General features: G+C 31.8%; 1 protein-coding gene across 1 annotated transcript in view; it reads left to right on the forward strand.

Moving 5' to 3' along the window:
- LOC132717713 (uncharacterized) overlaps positions 1-18162 on the forward strand; it is a 37671-nt gene extending 19509 nt beyond the window's left edge. Inside the window, exons 5-9 of the mRNA XM_060701262.1 lie at positions 4921-5247; positions 10817-10923; positions 11449-11686; positions 15941-16063; positions 16514-18162. Of these exons, the coding sequence (XP_060557245.1) occupies positions 4921-5247; positions 10817-10923; positions 11449-11686; positions 15941-16063; positions 16514-16554 (836 nt within the window). The 3' untranslated portion in view covers positions 16555-18162. The remainder of the gene's footprint in view (positions 1-4920; positions 5248-10816; positions 10924-11448; positions 11687-15940; positions 16064-16513) is intronic.
- The last annotated feature ends 779 nt before the right edge of the window (positions 18163-18941 follow it).

The following is an 18941-nucleotide window of genomic DNA, read 5'->3' on the forward strand; positions in this document are numbered from 1 at the left end:
GAGTTTTTATGCCACCGCAGCATCTGCGATGCATATAGCGATTCACCTGTGTGTGTTTGTATGTATGTATGTATGTACGTATGTATGTATGTATGTGTTCTATAGATTATATAGTGAACTTAAAAAACCTTCTTGTGAAAAACCTCTAGTCCAATTTCAACCAAAATTGGCAGAATTGATCCTCGGTTAAAGGGCTTTCAAAGCTGTTTAAATAATTTTATTCTATGTAGAAATCTGGTTGCTTTGGCAACCAAAAGGAATTATAAGAATAAATTTAAAAATCTTCTTGTAACTACCAACAAGGCCTAGAGCATAGATATTTAGCATAAGGCATTGTGTGGTGACCTCCACCGAGATTGTTCAAATTATAGCCAAGGGGCAAAAATTGGCCCCGCCCCGGGGGTCTTGGTTTTTACTATATGTACATATAGTAAAAACTTAAAATACCTTCTTGTCTGAATGTACAAGGCATAAGCTATAAAGCTTTGATATTTGGTATATGATATCATCTATACGTACTCTATCAAAGTTGTTCAAATTTGGTCTCTAGCGTCAACATTAGCCCCACCCCGGGGTCATAGAATTTCCATTTATGTATATACATGTAGTAAAATCTTAAGAAAATCATCTTCTCAAAATTGACAAAGGCTAGATGTTAGATATTTTGCATGATACATTGTGTAGTAAACCTATAGCAAGATTGTTCAAAGTTAAAATTGGCCCCGCCCCGGGGGTCATTGATTTTCACTATGTACATATAGTTGAAAAAAAATCTTATTGTCTGAAGGTACAGCGTTTAGAGCTTTGATATTTGGTATATGATATCATCTAAAGGTACTCTACCAAAATTGTTCAAATTTTGCCTCTAGTGTCAAAATAAGCCCCGCCCCGGGAGCCATAGGTTTTCCTTATATGTCTATAGTAAAAACTTTAAAAAAATCATCTTCTCTAAATTGACAAATGATAGAGTTTAGATATTTTGCATGAAACATTGTGTAGTGAACCTCAAGCAAGATTATTCAAATTATAGCCCTGGGGTCAAAATTGGCCCCGCCCCGGGGGTCATTGATTTTCAGTCACTATGTACATATAGTGAAAAATTAAAAATCTTATTGTCTGAAGGTACAAGGCTTAGAGCTTTGATGTTTGCTTTATAATACAAATCAGCCATAGGTCCTCTACCATAGCTGTTCAAAGTTTGCCCCTGGTGTCAAAATTGGGATGCCCTGGGGCATTGAGTTTCATTATGTACACATAGTAAAAACTGAAACTAAAACAAAAATTTTCTGAATTGGAGAAAGCTACAACTTAGATATTTGACATGAATGTTGTTTGGTGGGAAATGTTGTTTGGTGGACCTGTATCAAGATTGTTTGAATTAAACCCTTGGGTCAAAATTTTGCCTTGCCCAAGGGGATAGTGACCTTCTATCTTGTCTTTTGATGTACAGCCATGAAATTTGGACTATGTGCACAGTTTAAGTTGTAAAATTGAACTTTGATATCAGGTGACCTAGATTTTTATGATGAGACCTGCATGTACTTTCTTGTCCTTTGATGTGCAGCTATGAAATTTGAACAATGTGCACAGATTAAGATGTCAAGTGAACTTTGATATCAGCTGGCCTAGATTTTGACAAAGTGTTGTCCTTTAATGTACAGTCACGGAATTTTGGCCATGTGAAATATGACCTTCACCACCAAATTCACTAGACTTAACTGCATTGATAGATTCCTACTCTTATCTTTTATTTGAATAATAACCACTAATCTGATAAAAAGAATTAGATAGGTCAGTGATCTATGCACTATGGCAATCTTCAATTGTATAAAACAAAAACAATCTGTTCTTACATCACTATTTAGTGTTGTATTAATGCGGTGGCATAGCATTTTTCACAAATGCAATCTTGTTTTATATTTCTGTCACGGAGCTCGTCGAAAAAAATAAAAAAAACACTCGTCAAAAATGGTAATTTTTATCTTTAAAAGAAAAGTTTGAGCTGCTTAATTAAACTTTAATGATTAATATTGCATTTAATTACACACCCGTGCCGATTTTGCGACTCCGTGATAATGGTTTTGCACGGCCGTGCATATATTTTGACGTGACGTCATTAGCGTTATACAAACATAGATTAAAGACGCACTAAATAATAAGGCTATACTATAGGCGCATAAATAAAAACGACTCTTGTTTTCACTTTGAACGGTCTTTATTTTTTGGGTATTTGATAAATAGAATATTAAATTCGTGCAAATTCATTACTGACTTTTTGGAACTCGTTGAATAAAATAATATTATACGAGCCTTTATAATTTTGTTCAACTCGTGCAATCGTTTCATTATTGACTTTACGCTCATTTAAAATCCTCTATATATATTGTATTATGTGTCAGAAAAAAACTTTTTAGTCCATTTTCCATGACCTCTTGTTTAAAATCAGATTGCTCATCCTGTTCATTTGTGGTCTTCTTCATTGCCATACTTAATTACCTTATTGGAAAGATGCAAACATTTTTACACACTTTCAATAATAAAAAAACGATAAAACGTGCCGTAACTAAACGCAAATAATACACTGACAATAAAAAGAACTTTAGGACATCTTCAGAGTTATCCGAAGAAGAATTCTAGGACATTTAAGAAATCGGACATAAATTTGTTAACCGGTGCTTTATGTTTGCAACCTTCCATCCTTTTTGACGTGGGACTTTGTTCGAAATATTGTTATGAACACTCATCTACCGTTATAGATCTAAACATAATTTTAAAAGTCTGAAATATACATAGTAACAAAATAAGAATTGTAGGTTTATTTTATTGTATTAATGCATTTAAAACCATCCTTTATGCTGTGTTCAATTTAATATATGCTTTATGTGCTACATGACATCGTTCGTTTCACACGGTACTCAATACAAGCAAAATAATATGTTTGTAAACAATATATACCGTTGGTAACCTAAGATACTGATCAGTGAGTCTTAACCTTGAGATTGTGTCATGTTTTCGATTGATCAATACATGTCAAACCCTAATTTAAATCATGATCACGAGAAAGAGTGTGATCAGTCCCGACAATTGTTTACATTTGAATGACTTTTGAGAGCATAATTTTCCCGCTATTTGCCTTTTAATAGTTCAATAACAATAAGTATGTTTAACAGAGGTAGACATGTATGTTGCTGTAGGTGAGTTGTGGTAACTTATTTTGATATTTGTCTCTAAAAAGAGAGTAATCTACAAAGAAGCAATGATTCTGACATATACATGCATGAGGCAGTATTAGTTTAATTTATAAAATATTGCGAAACGACACTAAACTATTCATGTTAATTTTATTTGATAATATAATTATAAGTTGGGTGTTTGAGTTTTGCAATTAAGTCACATTTTCTAACTTCAACAAAATCATAAACCTTTTCAAAGTTAACATTTGGATCAGGATTGAGACTTGTTAACTCAATTGTTCTGTCAAGGCGGCGTTCATTGAACTTTCAATTTGATATTTAAGAAAAATATATATTTTCATAGCAAACACCTTTAGGCATATCACCACGCTCATTTTTTATTATTTGCAGTGTTTTTTATTTATTCAATTTTGTATATCACACTATGTTTTCATTATTGACTGATTGCGTTCTTCAATTATTTTTTTAATATTCGAATCATCGGACAAAAGTGTTTGAAAGTGTGGTAAATATTTTTTAAATATTTTTGGAATTGTAGTGGTACAAAAATTGTAATCTTTCCTTGACACTTTACCTTGCTGAAAATATTTAAAAGGAAGTATTGTTTTGTTTATTAACCTGTCAAATGCAAACTGATAATACGGTCAATGCACACAATATATTAATCTTCGTAAGACTTTCGATACGTTTCGTGAGATGTACGCAATAAGATAGGATTGCGTCTATGAAATAATTAAAATGAGCGTTAAAGCGCGGGAGGGTAAACTACGGGTTTATAATTTTTATGTCCTACGTGTTATGTTATATCCATGAATTTTGATATTTATATATTCAACATCATAATCCAATAGCATTAATTACAGGTTTTAAATTTCTACATGTTCTACCTGTTTAAAGATCAAGATCGAGATGATCTATAATTTTTTTTTATATATTTACATTTTCAACATTATCGAAGCTGTGTTTTCATGTTGTTCGTTTGTTAACTATGTTTTGCACTTATTTTGGTAAACTGTATTTGAAAGACATTGTTTAAGAACTTATATTTAAAAAAATTTCGGATAAAGATCAATAAGTGACATTTTAATGCCGTAAAACACAATACAAATCGAGGCAAAAGGGTGTTTCTGAGTTTTCCTTATCCGTGTTGGCAATTTTATAAACACTCGACATTCTGCAAAAATAAACTAGGAAGAGTTATTTAAAATCAATGGGAATGCAAGGGACAAAACTACATACCTCTCATATATACGTAAGTCAAACACCTAACCGATTGAGCTATTGCGGATGTGATGACGACAAACTTTACATAAAGTTAATGTGACTTTTCAAAATATTAGTAATATACTCCATATTAATTCTCGTTAACTACATTGACAGAACCGAGGTAGGATCGAATATTAAAACGCGTGCTTTAATGTATTCAAAATTTACAAGTAAATAAAATCAGACTATACACGTAATATTATTTTGCAATTCCTAATAAAATTTGAGCATATATATTTGATTTCGTCAATGTTGAACGCCTGTTGTAAAGAACGCAAATTGATTTAAAATTCCATTTATTTAATATTAAATTTGTTCGATATTTCACCCGGTCCATACACTGTACAATATCATTTTTACAATATCATTTATATGCTTCGTAATCAAGTATGCTCATAATTTGTACGTTCTACTTTTTCTTCAAATGTACACTTTATAATGCAATTCCGTTTAAATTCAGGTCCAGATGTTGTCATACAAAGAGCAGACACTCTGGCCTATGAAACACCATCAGAATGTGGCAGAAACCTAACATTAACGTGCATTTCAAAGAAGGATACATTTGCAATTGTATGGAAGAATGGAAATGATAATATAAAAATTGCTGAATGCGTACAAAATGTTTGCAGCATTAATCCGGACTTTGAAAGACAATACAATATTTCATTTGATAGTGCACGGTGTATTTTCAATTTGACAATAATGAAAGTGGCTATGAAAGATAACGGAAGAAATTTGGTTTGTTCAGACGGATCTCATAGTGACTCGTACAATATAACAGTCAAAGGTAAGCATAAATTTTTGATATTTAAACCGTCTTTTTTGCGCAAATGTTCCATAATGCATGTGCACACTGCTGTAACAATTTAAGGACCACATTTTAAATAGATATTGATACTTGGTTGTTGCTCGCCAAAGTGCGATAACGGCCTAAAGATGCCTGTTATGACCTGGGGCAGCCTTTGTCGGATCTGCAATAAAATACGGCGTAAAACATCGTCCTTTCTAACACAGTAACAGTTGAAATTGTAAACAAATATATATCGTTCTGTATAGAAACCATGATAACACATATTAAAGAATAGAAATTGTTGTTTAATTATTGTTTATGTTCTTTATTTGTTAGGGTTATATTAGTTGTAGTTTCATTTGTGAAATTGTGCGCTTGATCTGATAAATAATAGACCATTATTCCTGTACTGTTGATGGTTATTGTGCCTCATTTAGTTCACATTGTCATGCATATTAATCTGGAGATGAAGCCCATTCTTTGGCGGCTTAGGCATATACACTTTATCCACGAACAAGTCACGTGACTGTAGTGGGTAAACACACACACGGCTGCTGTAGTTAATACTACAATTTCATATGAAAAAGAATAAACAATTTGACCACATTAATAACTGATAAGCCCAAGTATCACATAACATTACAAAGCTTTCTCTAAGTTGTACTTATCATTTAATAATTTTCATTACGTAAATAAATAATATAAATATAATTCAAACTATCGTTTTGTCTTTAGTCTTTAGATATCAAGTATTAATAACCACAAGAATTCTGTTTTTTTTTAATTATGGATATAAAGTACATTATAACTTAAAGTAAAAATGGAATCACTATAAATAACCTTCTAGCTTCATTTATCATATTTTTAAGAAATAACATCTTATGGGGAGATACCCTTACCAAAATAAAAAAGAGAAGAAAATTGATCCATGTTTTAAACATTTAGGTAGGGGATGATAAATCCAAAGACCAAATATTTATTGATGAATTAATCTAGGTTTCAATTTCAGATTCAGTCTTGATTAAGTATGGAGGCTATTGGTTGCCAAAATCCAGTCTTGTTGATCTGAGTTGAACAGTTTGTTTACGGACAAAATACTATTGTATTTCTTTGTATGTAAACTCCAATGTTACATTCTTGGATTGAGTTTGCTAACTTTACATTGTAAACATGTATTTCAACAAAATACATTTTGTTAAACAGCAGTCCCAAGTGTTCATCATAACATGCGGAATACTCATTGCTGATGTATACGTCGACAAAAGAGAAGTTACTTTCTTAGCTTTAGATTGTCAAACATCATTATTCGTATCAGCATAATCCAGCTGTACACGTTTTGCATTAGGAGAAAAAATAAGCTCCGCCCATTTTCCCGCCCACTACATCATCGTAAATAAACGTATGTATCCGCTCATTTCCGGTATTTACCGTCAGCGACTGGTCAGCAAGGAAACAAGAACACGCACCGGCGTAGTAACTGTTTACAACACCTTTTAGATGTTTAGTTATTCACCAAACATAATTCACTTGCATGGTTGCCAGTCTATGCCTTTATTCAATCAACATCAGCGAACTTTTTTAAATGATTATATAAAAAAATAACTCGCGAGGTTACTTACTGTCTCAATCTTACTTTAAATGGGGTTGTTTGAGGTTAAATATTTTTTCAAGGGACAAGGGAGTAAAAATTATTGATAAGACTACATGTATATTCAACATGTTTTTATTAAACACAATAAATTTTACTGAGGTGATTCCAATTTGCATAGGAAAGAGTAATAGTGACAGTTAAGCTGCTATCTTACCACTTTCAAACTTTCAAATCAAAATCTAAGAGAGATTTTGATACGATCAAAAACTAATACAGACCTAATTCTGGCTGTTGTCTTTCCTAGTAGTAGCACTTACTATTACATTTATTTTAGTAATCTTAATTCTAGCGTATGACTTGAAAAGAAAAATCTTTTAACAATAGTAAAATTAAAACCAAAGTTGTGTGTACCCTTTCGTACATAGCTTTTAATTTTTACCAAACTGTATAGATAAGTTTTCCCATTTTAACTATTTTTTTCAATAATAATATTCAAATGAGGTCAAAGGTATGTATATGTTGATTATCAATTTATGCATACTTTGTTTATTTTATCTCTAAGAAAGGCATCACTTACAAAACTTAATAAAAAGTCTATTTCTAATCAGAAAGACAGCAAGTCTCAGTAACAGCTATTGACAGCATATATACACAGATTTTAGAGCTGTCACCGATAAAGTTAAATGCATAAAAAGGGGTTCGCTGAAGACCTTAACCTATGTCAGCTTACATATATCTAATAATAAAAGCTAGGCCTAAAAATATCTCCCAATGGGAAATAGATATGCTAGGATACACTAAATATTTTTTTCAACATCAAAATGGGACAAATTCACAAGTTTTTGGTTATACAACGGAATTATCGATAGTAAACTTTGAATAGTTCGCTGGTTATACACTCGGTCGAAAATTTGGGGTTTTTCTACAACCCAATTTCGTCCTTTAACGAAAGAGGACACAGACTTGCTCGTCAGTTATCTTTACGTATTTTGCCAAAAGTGAAATCCATGAATCGAATTCTAATACTAATTACTGAATGTAAAACAAATGTTTACGAATACTTCATCAGTACCTGATGGCACACAAACCCTGTCGGTAGATGTGGTTTGTGTCCTCATATATGGGAAACACTCCCTTATTTTATTTCAACAACTTTAGTTTTTACATATTTTTATGCTCATCATCAGTATAAACGTTGTTATATTATGATATTATATCTTATTCAATTTTGCATTACTTGAATATCCTGTGCTAAAATACAATTTTACAAAATCAGAGGATATTCAAAGTAAACCGAAATGCAGTTGATGTATGTGACATTTTAATTTAAAATAGTTGTGTACTCATTATTATTGTACAGTAAGAGTTGTATCTCTTTATATTCTGCTCTCGTGAAAATTGGCTCCGCCTACTAATTTTCGTCTATTTCCGTGATAATGCCATGTATGGAAGTTGCAAAATTGTTTACAAATGTTAATCGCGTTAGAATATAAACGGAAAATGTGGTGTTGTCAACCCGAGAGTGTTAACTGATGCAGATATATTCTCAACATCATGATGTACGGAATAAAACGTGTTGTGTACGTTCTATCGTTTACATTTCTGCATGTCGCACATTTGAAGTTTAACATTTCTAAATACAGGATGCAATTTATCTAAGTTGCATTTTAACAGCACCCATTTTATCAAATCGAGACAAGCAAAACGCTTTAAACCAGTGCATTGTGTAATTTTCGGATCGACAATTACATTTTAACTTATCTGTTTAGTAGAACCGTAGTATGCATAGGCTGGATTTTTTTGCAACGAATAGCCTCCATAAGTAAGAGGTAAGAAATGTTTTTGTTACAACAGAATGAGTATACTGTAGTTGACTTACGTCTTAGAATGCACATCATCAATTCCTTAGATGATGCCATGTAAGTCTCATTACTATTATGTAGGAGCAGTAGTCCAGTGGTAGGACGCGCGCTTAGGGATCGAGAGGTCCCGGGTTCGAACCCCACCAGGGGCACTGCTAATTTCCTTGTGCAAGAAATTTACCTGCGATTGCTTCACTTCACCCAGGTGTAAATGGGTACCTGCGAGGGTGGTATAACTTCGTTGCGCCAAATTGTCGGCTGCACTAAGCGGAGTTAAAAGACTCCCCAGGGAGATTGATAGATAGATACCAGTAGCCCGATGACCAGGGGTAATAGCTGTAAAGTCGGTGAACGTGCGTAAGCATAAAACTTAGACTATAAAATGCAATTACTTTACTTTACTATTATGATGACACATTATTCGGAGAATTCCTCTTAAATAAAGTTGTCCAGTAAAACATTAAAATGCAATTGGTCAAAAAAATGACTTCTTTTAATAAGATAAGCCAGTTTTTTTATTACTAACTTGAGGTCACATGATTGCCATCGTCGATACAGTGTATATATTGTTTTTAATAATAAGAACGGCTGTCTTTATGTCTGCAGATGTTACGACATCTAACGTCATCTCAGGAGATTCTATAAGTCATTTTTGACTTAGGTACAGTCAATGATTTTTTCCGAGTTTATAAACCTACAGTCTTGAACTTTGTTAATGTCGCTTGATTGTGTCATCTACATTAAAACAGTTCATTCAGCGGCAGCACCCAATTGTCATGACTGAGTGTTGTTTACGTCATTTTGCACTTGCGACCATGCACTCGCCCAATATGAAAGAAATATGTCGTGTAACAAAGTGGCAAAATTCAATTGACCTAGATCTTTCTATAATAGTTATGAAATACGCTAAAGTTTGTAAGTATGTATATAAGCATGGATATTAATGTAAGATAATGCCCGTCCACTGGTACAGTAAACATGGACTACCTTTGTAAAAAGAACATTAAAGCAATGGACTAGCTAGCGCCTTCTCCCAACAGTATTCCTATAGAACATGCGTGGGACTACATTTAATGACGTTTTTTTCAGAGCAGGTTGTGTATGTTTCAATTGAAACTGGGAGAAAGTACGGTCGGGTCATACACTTTACTAACAAACACTATTTGTTGTTATTCAATGCTCTATGGAAATGTTCATTTCATTCTATTTGCGTATTCAGTTGTTAAGGAAGTTAATGTTTTCGGTTGTTTTGAAATTTTCACTGTGATTTACTTTCAGGATCTTTTTCCTGATGTTGCTTAGTTGAATAAATATAGTATATAATACTTCAATTACCCATTTGGATTTGTTATTTAATAAGGACACTTGAAATTCAAATAGGTACATCTTTCTTTAAATTTTGAGCAGTGAATTATAGACAGTTCGAATAATTTTTCGTGATTAATGTTCCTTTGCATGTAGATCAAGATCGAAAACTTGTGTGCTAAATTTCAGATCATTTGCTCGCTCTGTTTTTCAAGAATAATTATTCCATTGGTGAAAACTTACCAAATATTGAAAAGCGTTGCAACGCATTTCGCTTACATTAGGCTATAACTAGCATAAAAAAGTGAGTTTCAATTTATTTCTGAATATATTGCTTTACTATATTTTGCATATATTTCTGTTTTAAGTGCCCTTGCTTATCTATATTAGAAATTCGAATTTTATGTTTAAGGACCTCAGTGAATTCCTTTTACCTAATGAAATTTATTTTTCTTGAGGAAAAAACATACATAATGTGAAAGCTCTCCCGAAAGCCTTTAATCACTTTTCCCGTTTGTTACAAATAAGGACTGATTTCCATAATTGAATGATTTTTATAATGTCATTTCGACCGTTGCAACAGTGTGAAACAAACACGTCCCATTGGTGAGACATCATTTAAACTTGGCTGATATAGAATATTTTAGCAATGTTAACTATAGTAGAAAAGCTGGCAGTAACATTGATACTTGATCGATTGCCTAAAATTTAGTTACAGGTTATTAAATATTTCACGCATATTAATCACATTATATATAAAAAGCAACAACAACAAACAAAAACTGTTAAAATATGGCATTTGTTACAGATAACGAGCCTCACCTAGTTGAAAACACAACATCTGGGACCATTCTAGCAACGTCTGGCTGCATTTCACAGGACACGAACGTTTCTTTTAAATGGATTCTGATCTCCGTATGTTCTTTGATATTAATATATATTTTTCTAACGGTACGTTTTTATAAGAAGTTATATATCATATACTTGTATAGATTTAAATCCAATAATCAAAATGGTGATTATAATCTATAGTGAGTTCATCAAATCGTTATTAAATTGCAAGAAAGAAACAAATAGAATTTAATGTAAACAGAAACATCCTGATATTCATGCAATCAGGCAGATCCTTTCGCATCAACTTGAAGCAAAAGAACCAAATGATACAGTTATATGCTACAAAATTACGACCAAATTAAGTAAAGAGTCTTGAGACTGTTCGAAACGTTAATCTCATGAATATCGTCGTCATCTTAGTACAGTAACGGTTAATTCCAATTGAAATACTTTAGAAGTTAACATGTTACATGTACTTCACTAAGGTGACAATGTCATAATTGAAAATTGTAAAGCTCCTCCTTAAAAAGCAAAACAGAAAGCACTGGTTTTAAAGTATGATATTGATTTTAATGTGTATCTTAAGTTTTTTATGTGTATTTGTAGGAAAGTAGTAATATTGAAACAGAATTTAACCCAGAAATCAGTAACAAATATGCAACAAATTGTAAAAATAATTCTGATTGTGGAAATAACAAGCACGTATACTATACAGAGATAATTTTGGCCAATGGTAGTATCACTGGAAAATACTATCTGAAAGTTGCAGCGATATACGGGAATGAAAGCAAAGATTCATACTATTCATACAAGTCTGTTATGAAATACATGATTGGAGAGCAAGGTAGTGTTTTCTTTTGTTTCTCATTCATTGTAGCTAAAGTTTTTGGACGTTTTCTTTAAGAATGTATATTGTAAAATGCACATGGTATTTAATTTGATTTCTTTCACATTTATATAGAAATAGATTTAATATGACGTAACCACACCAATCAGTCTTTATTGATGAAATTATCATTTTGTCAATTAAGTTTGAAGTGAAGTGTCAGAGCCGTTGTCACAATTTTATGGAACGAATATTGGAACCATTCATGCATATATTTTTGCGCTTTTTTCCGGCATTGGTGAGCAGTTAATTTTTTTAACGGTAATAAATACAATAAATGGGAAAATTTCCTTCAAGTTATTTTTGTACATGTTTCAGTCTCCTTTTAATATATTAAAATTAATGATGATAAAACCAAAGATTTTATTAGTTCTATCCGGTGCATAGTATTTCAAATAATAAGATTGAAGGCGACATATCTATAGAATTATCTAAGTATTAAACCTGTCAACGCCCTTGTAGATAAGAAAAGTTTAGGATAGTTTACTGAATAAGGAAATGATGAATTAGAGTGAATGGGCATCACATATTCTAAATGATATTTTTGCATGGTAAATAAACACAAGTTTCAAGTATTAACACTAAATACGTGGGACCAAATTCATATGGTCCATCGGAAATGGCATCGGCTTAAAAGATATATTGATTTCCAATAAAAAAAATATGTTGGTTTAAATCCTTTATGACGACGATATTACAATGTAAAAAAGTCATTTTGTTACATATGTACTATAATTGAACCCATATAAAGTTCCTTCATAGTAACCAATTTATGTCACTTGGTGTAGTCTTTTTATAGAAATGTTTTTGTGGCCGTAACTTTCGGTGTGTGTAACATTCAACGTGAGGATAATGAAAATGACCGAAGATAAGCTCAACACACTTTAAAAATAGACGATCTTGATTTATGGTGATGAAAAGCATACACACACGAACTCTTGTTTGGGCAATTATTTGTAAATCAGCAAAATCTGATAGGAATAATGATCAAAGTGTATCTGAAGTTCCACATCCACCATAAGATATATTGAACTGGATGAACTATAAGCAGTAAAAACACTACATTTATAACAATGTCTTATAAAAGTAAAACCTATACCTGTCCAGTAAGATTGAAATATCAATATTCCCAGTGTAATACCGTCATAAGTGTATGGGTTTTTTATATTTGATATAGACCCGAAAACACGGGACTATATTGGGACGAGTATACATATAGAGAAACCAGTTATGGATGACGATGCACGCGAGAAAGGCAATGCAGGGTCTCCCATCCGGAAAGAAAGAGGGAGATTACGGGCACCTTCCCCTTAAAAACTGAAAATGTTTGTGCAAAATGATGGATTCTGGGACTTTCGTATTGTGTTCAGTTACTCAAATATTTTTTTATGATAAACTGAAAATATTTGCAATTTAACGTTAGAATAACATCACGAGTCGGTGTTGCTCTTACATCCCAGAATGTTTTCCCATTTTATCAGTATTAGGTGATTTTGAAAATACAGGTCTGGGACGACCAGGAATGAAAGAAAATGCTTCATGTTGAGTATTTAAAATTCGTTCATAGAATATGCGAGTTTCTTTCTATAGAAGTCTTTTAGCTAATTAGATGATAAGTTGTATTATATTTGCGAGCGATCGAGACGAAACAATGTAATCACACATATCAATTTTTCATTTATTGAACATGACCATTGTAGTATGTTATATCAGATTTTATCAGGTTTATATCAAATATTTCTGACATAACTAAGGGTTTTATTGAATAACAACACAAGGGATGAATTCAATTATAGCTCATATTCATACAAAAATCAAAACTGTAAAACTTACCGTTCAATTTCTTGAAATGGGTCATCATACGAAGTTTTAACCAACGTACATTTTACCGCCATCCAATTTATCTTTCTAACCGATACACATTTTGTAATTCATATCAAGTTGGTTCACATGATAAAATGTAAATGATAAAATAACAAGAAGAATACGTTTCAGTATTAACTTAGATATTGAAGAAAAGAAAAGGTCCATATTAACATTCGTCATGCCAGTTAAGCTGGAAAAAGACATACAATATAGTTCTAGAATAAAATTAACATTCATAACCGCATTTGCAATGATAGCACCTTCAGGCTTCCATGCATTTCGAATGTCTTGCGATCAAGCTCAAGAACAAATTTTGAACATCGCTATGTCTATTTTAATACGTGTTTCTTTGCGAATTCGACAACATAAAATAAATGAGTTATACCACGGATACATATTTCTGAGAAGTTGTCTCAACGTAAGTTCCTGTAAAAATACATCAAAAGTAAATTATCCAATGTTCGATAGACATGTTAATCAGAGGACTTAAACGCCCGTTTTCTTTTTAATGTTTTCCTCGCATACATTATTATGGCGTCTTGCACATGACATACACTCAACGAATCATAGGCTATGACACACCCATTTGTGTGTCTAATCACTATAGCCAATAGTGTAAAAGGATTGTTATCATATCAAACGTACATTGAGAAGTGTTCCGGGTTTCAAATGGCATTGCTATGGGATTTCAGAAATTGAACTATGTTCCATAATAAAGCAGAGTGCAAAATAAATAATATTTTGGATAATGAGTACTATCTAAAAAAGCAACGACTTAGACTCGTTGTACCATCTCTCGAACAATAATTTCGTTTAACTGTTATTGTTTTCGGACTTTGAATTTCTTTAAACTTATTAAAGTTCATGACTGTACAAGCATGTATTGTGTCCGTTTTTACATACTTAAAAATTTGCCGACATGTCCTTCGGCTGTCGTGAACTCATTTGGATGTTTGATAAGAACAAGAAAGCTGACCACACGCTACCGATTATCGAACCAATTCATTCACAGTGAGTGTACGAATAACATGAAAAAATAGGAGAACATTTATATTGACATTTGAAGCATTAATTACGTTTTCTACTGTTACTTAAAAGAAAAGCAAACACAGTTTTCATTTATTTTCATGTAATGTCACAGTACTGGAGTTTTTATTTGACTTTTTAAGTACAGCAGCTTCGCAAATCACAAGTAGCAATACATTGTCAACCAAAATTTGATTAGCCCTTTTAAACCTTGTTGAAAATCAATCACATTAAGGGAAATGTGGAAGAAATATATGCAGTGGTGTTCAACTTGATATAGAAATTGTATTCGATTAAATATTTAATTGAACAAAATGATAAATCAAGAAACGAGGTCAACGTTGGCTGTCAAAAATATACTAAAATAACGTCGATATTTTCTTGAAACAAAGATTCATAATGTAATTATTGTACCGATTTGTTCCACAAATCGACATAAGTAAAGTGGTAAATTTCCAAGAATGCACAATTTCAAAAATGTTATAAGACATTGTCTTAAAATTGAACGTTCGTCTGCTATTTAAATGGTAATAAAGGGTGTAAGTTTAAAGCTTTGCCAAAACAAAACAAAGTAAATGATTGACATTTTATTAAACTTTCTATTGTTACACAACATAAATTTAATGTGTAAAATATAAAATTTATCACTTTTGTCGATGGTGTCATTCGAGAGAGTGTATCAAAAGGCTAATTGACTGTTATATATATACGTATATTGCAGTTCTAAAACTTTGTTTACATCCATATCGTGAAATGATGTTGCAAGAAAACTTTTCTTCGTCATTTAATTTTTTTAATTTATGATTTCAAACTTTAAAAAAGACTTGCGAGTTACTTTATTTAGTAAAAGATATTACATTCATATTTGAACTCCATGCTATTAGTATGTATTTAAAGATCTATTCTAGTCTAAGAAACCGTTTAGTCTAGTACACTGTTGTCTTTTGTTAACATTTTATTTTGAATACGTACAATCTTGTGCATAATGCATAACAAGATTCATTCTTTCCCCAACTATTTCGAGAATCGATTATATGATTGTGGAAATCACATAAAGTAGCCTATTAAAACTTTTTTGAGAAAAAAATCACTGGAAAAAAACGTCTTTTGATCCACTCTTTAATACATACAAAGGCCTTTTAGTATCTAGATAAATAAACGATTTTTCATTCGATAATGCCGGTTGACAAGCCATGTTAAATGTTATTGACTTTCAGATTTTGAATCAGATAAAGCTATAATTGACTTGTAATATCTTAACAATTCAATATTTTTTTCAAATCATAATTACAAAAGACGACTTAACGTTTCTCTTTGCAGATGAAGAACATTTAAACCCTGTAAGCAAAAATATTGGGACATTTAATGTGGTGATGATGGCGATGCTGTTTATTTTTATAATGATTATACTATGTGCAATGGTCCTTTACAAATTACACGCACGTAAGTGAGATTTGTGATTTTCAGCAGTTACTTTTTTTAATCAGTTCGAAATAAAACACTATCAAAAATAAGTAAATACTTTTTTTATAAATAATAATTGAGCAGTTAACATCCTTACAAATTGGCAATATTTAAATTTTGATTCTTTAACATTAAAAATCTGTTTATGCTTTTAAAAGTTTTAATGCAATAACTCTCAATGAATTTTAACGGATATTTTTTGTTGAGGTTTGCCTACTATTAATATACAATGTGTATTTAAACTGAATTGTCTAGTTTTTAGGAGATTTTAAATGTTTTGTTAGTGATCTTTATGTTAATTAACCTAAAGGTGAAAATCATTGTTTTCACTGTCTTAGTATTATTATTATTATTATGTCTTCACAACATCGCATTCATTATTAATCTCTAAATGTCCTTTTTTATCTTAAACTTTTATTTTTGGAACAGAAAAATATCGCCCGAAAGGGAAGATAATGGAGATAACATAATAATTCGACGACTCGATGATTCACCAGGTGGTTTTACAAGCTCGGGTTTTAACTATGGATTCATTTTCTTATCATACTATTTTCCCTTTTGATTTTATCTGATGTAAACAAATTATAGTTAGATCATCACTGATTAGAAAACAATAATTCGATTTCAGTTAATATTATGTATAAGAAAGGATGAAAGCATAATTAGTCGGGATGATTTATAGAAGCATGAAGTATATATCATATAACTGCATATGCTGAAACAACGTGCACTATGTGATACAAATATGTGAAGTAAAAAAGAATACATGTACTTCGTATACATAATCATTTTTCAAGGTTTTTCTATGCAATTAAAATATTTTTCTCTAATTTTAAGGTTTAATGATTTAAAAAAAAAAAATTATTGGATGATCAACCTTATTTGAAATTTGAAGTTTTATTTATTGGAAACTTATCAACTTGTGTATATGTCCGGTATAAACTTTTAGAGTTGCGTAAGAAATCACTTCATAAACAGGAAACTAAGGAAGCGCAGAGTGGACTTCTGATTTTTTTCTTTCTATCTTGTAGCCACGAGATATAGACTAGAAAAAACGTGCATTTAAATCAAATAAAAAAAAAGTGCAATCTCGTGACCACGAGTAATCCGACCTATTAGAGGAACATCATGGTAACGAGTTCGCTGAACAATAAAATCGAAGATAAGTCCGAAAGCGTTACCTCCCTTCTAATTGTGGGATTTGTTTTATTTTAAGCTTGACTGCTCCTCTGATATCATTAATGTAATTTAAATGAATCTTGTCAGGAATTGATCGATAGCTCATGTGCTTGAACACATTTTTGTCTGAGTTATGGCCCTTAAGTAAAAGATGTTTTTTTTTTACAATTGATGATTTTTGTGTTGCTAACTACACAGATGCTGACACATGCAACAAATAGCCACAACTAATAGGGATCTCATTTTGGTGGTCTGTCTGTCCGTCCGTTCGTTTTCATAAAATTTGTCCTAAGAAACTACTTGTGCAATTTCATCAAAACTTTACAGGAACGATCAAAAGCAAGTCTAGTTTTGCTAACCAACAGCATTTTCCAGTTAAATGATTATTTACCGGATTCGAAAGTGTTTCAATAAGCTAATAGCTTCCAACACAATCGGACTAAAATAAATTTTCATAAACTAAAACTAAGCATTTTTGTCAGAGTATAATGATTTTTTTTAAGTTTTTTTTCTTTCGGGCTACTTCTCGTATACTACTTATGCAAATTAAAATATCTTTTACTATATTTTTCTGTACTTCAAGTACTTGCAAATGATTTTGGCAGATTTATGTCTCTTGTAATATGCCATTGGCTATCATCAGGCGACACATGTGATCACTGATCACTCTTTTTAGATACCTAATGACATAATACCAAGAAAGAGTCAAAATAAAAGTACATGGTTGGATTCTTTTAAAAATCTACCGGATTAAAAATAACTTACTGGTAGTTCTGATTCACATTAAACATCGGCAAAGTGTTGGTAAATTGTACAAGTACATGTATATATTAGAAATGTATATTATTCTTTGCATCTTGTGTGTGTGTGTGTGTGTGTGTGTGTGTGTGTGTGCGTGTGCGTGTGCGTATGTTTGCGCGTGCGCGTGCGCGTGCGTGTGCGTGTGCGTGTGCGTGTGTGTGTGTTTTGTTGTTGTTGTTTTTTTGTTTGTTTTCTTTTTGTTGTTGTTTTGTATACGCTTATCGACGTTATTACAACTGTGATATGAATAGAATTACTGGAAATATTATAACTCAATATGTGTTTATATCTTATATGCTTTGGTATACAGCCCATATATATTTATGGAATAAACTCTTTACAAACCTGTATTAAGTTTGAAGTTTATGACACGTATCGTGTTTTATTAATGCTCAAAACCTGAACCATAAACCATTTAAAATCCTTCCTCAACGTGTTGCCCCTCTGTAAACCTTTTCAATATCCCACAGTTACTGTAGTCGAATCACATGTAAACATTTTTGAAAGGACATAGCTGTGCCCGAAACACGTCCTTGGCCGGGATTACGGATTACACCATGTCCATGTTTCAATATCTAATAATAATAAAATTGGAAAGAAATAATGCTCCCAGAGAATACATTTAACTACGCTATGGTAATTAAAATAGATAAAGGTTATTATTTTTTATGGCTTACGGGAATGCATTTATCGGATAATCTTTATTGAAAAGTGTTCACTATTTTAAACATCGGCGATACAAAACAACTCTCTTCAAATTGTGTAAAGTTTAGCGTGTGTGCTTTGAAATAAATACCTTTAAGTAAGATTATATTCAACGTATATTTCAACCAATATGAATTAATTTTATTTCCATTTGAATTTATTTGAAACCCAA

Source organism: Ruditapes philippinarum, unplaced genomic scaffold (genome assembly GCF_026571515.1).
Source record: "Ruditapes philippinarum isolate M1 unplaced genomic scaffold, ASM2657151v2 ctg4634_1_1_1_1, whole genome shotgun sequence".
Classification (NCBI taxonomy): Eukaryota; Metazoa; Mollusca; class Bivalvia; order Venerida; family Veneridae; genus Ruditapes; species Ruditapes philippinarum.